Below are 2,551 nucleotides of genomic sequence, written 5' to 3' on the forward strand. Positions count from 1 at the left end.
CTTTTATATTCTTTTTTTTTACAATTTCTGAAACGTTTTTAAATATTCTCTGAAAATAAATTTGGTAAAATGAAGAATCATTCCTAATTTCTCAGAAATCCCAAGAATCGTTTTTTCATCTTGAAACATTTTAATACCTTTAAAAATCTTTTAAATTTTATTTCTAAATCTTTGAAAATGTACATTTTGTTTTAGGTATTTTGAAAATATTTTCGAATTCTAAATTATTTTTGAAAATTAATAAAAACTAAAGAATGAAAAAAATTGTATTAAAATTTTCTAGATTCTTGCTTGAAAATTTAGAAAATGTTTTAGAATGTTTTGAGTTTTTTAAAAAATATTCTCTTAAAATAATTTTTGTGAAAGAAAAAATCATTTCAAATTTTCCTTAATATCCTAATCAATTTTTTTTCGAAAAATCTTGAAAAACTAAAATCTTTTTTAAATTTCAAATAATTTTTTCTAAATTAAGAAAATTTGCATAAAATATTTTTTTTTCAAATGATTTAGAAAATATTTTCTTAAAATAAATTTAGCAAAATAAAAAATCATTCCTAATTTCTCGGAAATCTCAAGACTTTTTTTTCATTTTGAAAATCTTTTAAACTTATTTTTGAAATTTATTAGAAACTTATAAACATCTTTTAAACTGTTTCGAATTTTTCTAAACACTTTAGTAAAATTCTGCAAAATTAGAAAAATTTCCTTAAAATCTTCCAGATACTTTTTTGCAAATTTAGAAAATTTTTTGGAATATTTTGAACTCTTTTCAAATACTTTCTTAAAATAAAAAATCATTTTAAATTTTGCCAGAAATTTTAAGAAAATTTTACTCAAAATGTTTAACAATTCTCAAGATTGATATTATTTTCGAATCTTATCAAAACTTCTAAATATCTTTTAAAATAATTCAAACTTTTCTTCGAAAAATAGTTAAATTTTCTAAACTAAACATTTTTATTTAATTTCATAATACGAATTAACCAAAAAAGCATAATCTCGAAAAATATCTCTAAAATAAAAAACAAAAAAATCTCCGAAATTTCCAAGTTTTTTCCAGATGAGTAGAACACCCTGTTTAAAAAGAAAAAGTGAACCATCGATCAAGACAGTCGCCATACCAAAAAAATCAGAGATCTCTGAAAAAACAGTTAAAAAAAACCTATTAAAATGAAACCATTTTAAAAGAAAAATCTGTTTTCCCCCTCCTAAGAAGCGACCGATATTATTTTTGTCACGACAACTGTCTTGAGCCGAAAATATAATTTAAAAAAAAAATCAAACTTCACCTCGACTTACATTAAAAGTAATAAAATTTTTTGTTCTTAATTCCGCCAAATCTTTGCCTAAAATCGAGGCTATTTACATCATTTAAACTCGTATTCACATTAACAAGAAAACTTCATCTACTCACAACTAAAACGGCAGAGCTTGCGAAAGAGAATTCAAATCCTTAATTCTCTTTCCAGTAGGCTCATAATCGCAAACTTCAATCTCAGATTCCGAGGAAGTTTCAACCTCTAAAATATTTTCCTTCCTCTGGGCCTGCATTTCCAAAATCTCATCATCATCGCCCGAACAGACATCAATTTCCGACTCGATGTCACTTTCCTGAACTCTAAGCGGACTGTCCTCGCATCTCTGGACCTCAATATGATCACTGGAAGAGTCCGACTCGTTCAGATTATTATTGTCTTGGTCATTTTGCAACCTGCTGCAATTCAGGGAATTGTTCGTGTCAATTTCCTCGCTCTCGACGAAATCAACGTCCACGGAAATGGAGCTTTCATCGACATTGATCAAAACCTCGGGAGCTGATATGCGATCCGGCAGTTTTGGGGAATCGGAAATTTCTTCCTCGAGATAATCAAGCTCGATAGTGGTTTTTTGCGAATCTTCTAGCTTTGATTTCCCCGGCTGGGACTCGAGGGATTTTTCCTTGAGAAGATTGAAAGAGCTTTGACCGTTGAAGATTATGCCGAAAGAGGAGAGGACTTGCTCTCGGAAATTTAGGAAGCCTTCGAGTTTTTTGAAACATGGATCGCAGAGGTAAACGGGCGATCCACATGTTTCAAAGATCTGAAATTATAGAATTATTAATACATAATTATTTTTCATTAATTAATATATTAATTAATGAAAGATGAATTTTAAATTTAAAAAAAAAAAAAAAATTTCAACCCAAAAAGACGAATTTTCTAGAAATCTGTTGAATTTTGTCCCAAAAATATAATATTAGACTTATGAATTCAAAGAATTTTGGTTTTAAATTGAAAAAAACATGAATTTTTACTCCTAAAGGGCGAATTTTTAATTTAAAAAGGCGAAATTGTTGTTTAAATAGGGGGAATAGGCTGATTCTTCAGAAAAATTAGGGAATTAATTATTGTAAATAAAATTAATGTGGATAACATATTGAACTCTTAAGATTTCTAATCAAAATTTATGTTATTTAAAAATAAAATAGTGCAATTTTCAACCAGGGACGGTTTTCTAATAAACAAGTCGAATTTTTTTATAAAACAGTTAACTTTTAAAATCGAAAAATTTA

The 2,551-nt window shown here is 27.2% G+C and overlaps 1 protein-coding gene across 1 annotated transcript in view; it reads right to left on the bottom strand.

The window, feature by feature from the left end:
* Positions 1–1,021: 1,021 nt before the first annotated feature.
* LOC117174884 overlaps positions 1,022–2,551 on the bottom strand; it is an 8,643-nt gene continuing 7,113 nt past the window's right edge. Inside the window, exon 3 of the mRNA XM_033364300.1 lies at positions 1,022–2,079. Coding sequence (XP_033220191.1) covers positions 1,417–2,079 — 663 coding nt within the window. The 3' untranslated portion in view covers positions 1,022–1,416. The remainder of the gene's footprint in view (positions 2,080–2,551) is intronic.

This window comes from Belonocnema kinseyi, chromosome 6 (assembly GCF_010883055.1).
Source record: "Belonocnema kinseyi isolate 2016_QV_RU_SX_M_011 chromosome 6, B_treatae_v1, whole genome shotgun sequence".
Classification (NCBI taxonomy): domain Eukaryota; kingdom Metazoa; phylum Arthropoda; class Insecta; order Hymenoptera; family Cynipidae; genus Belonocnema; species Belonocnema kinseyi.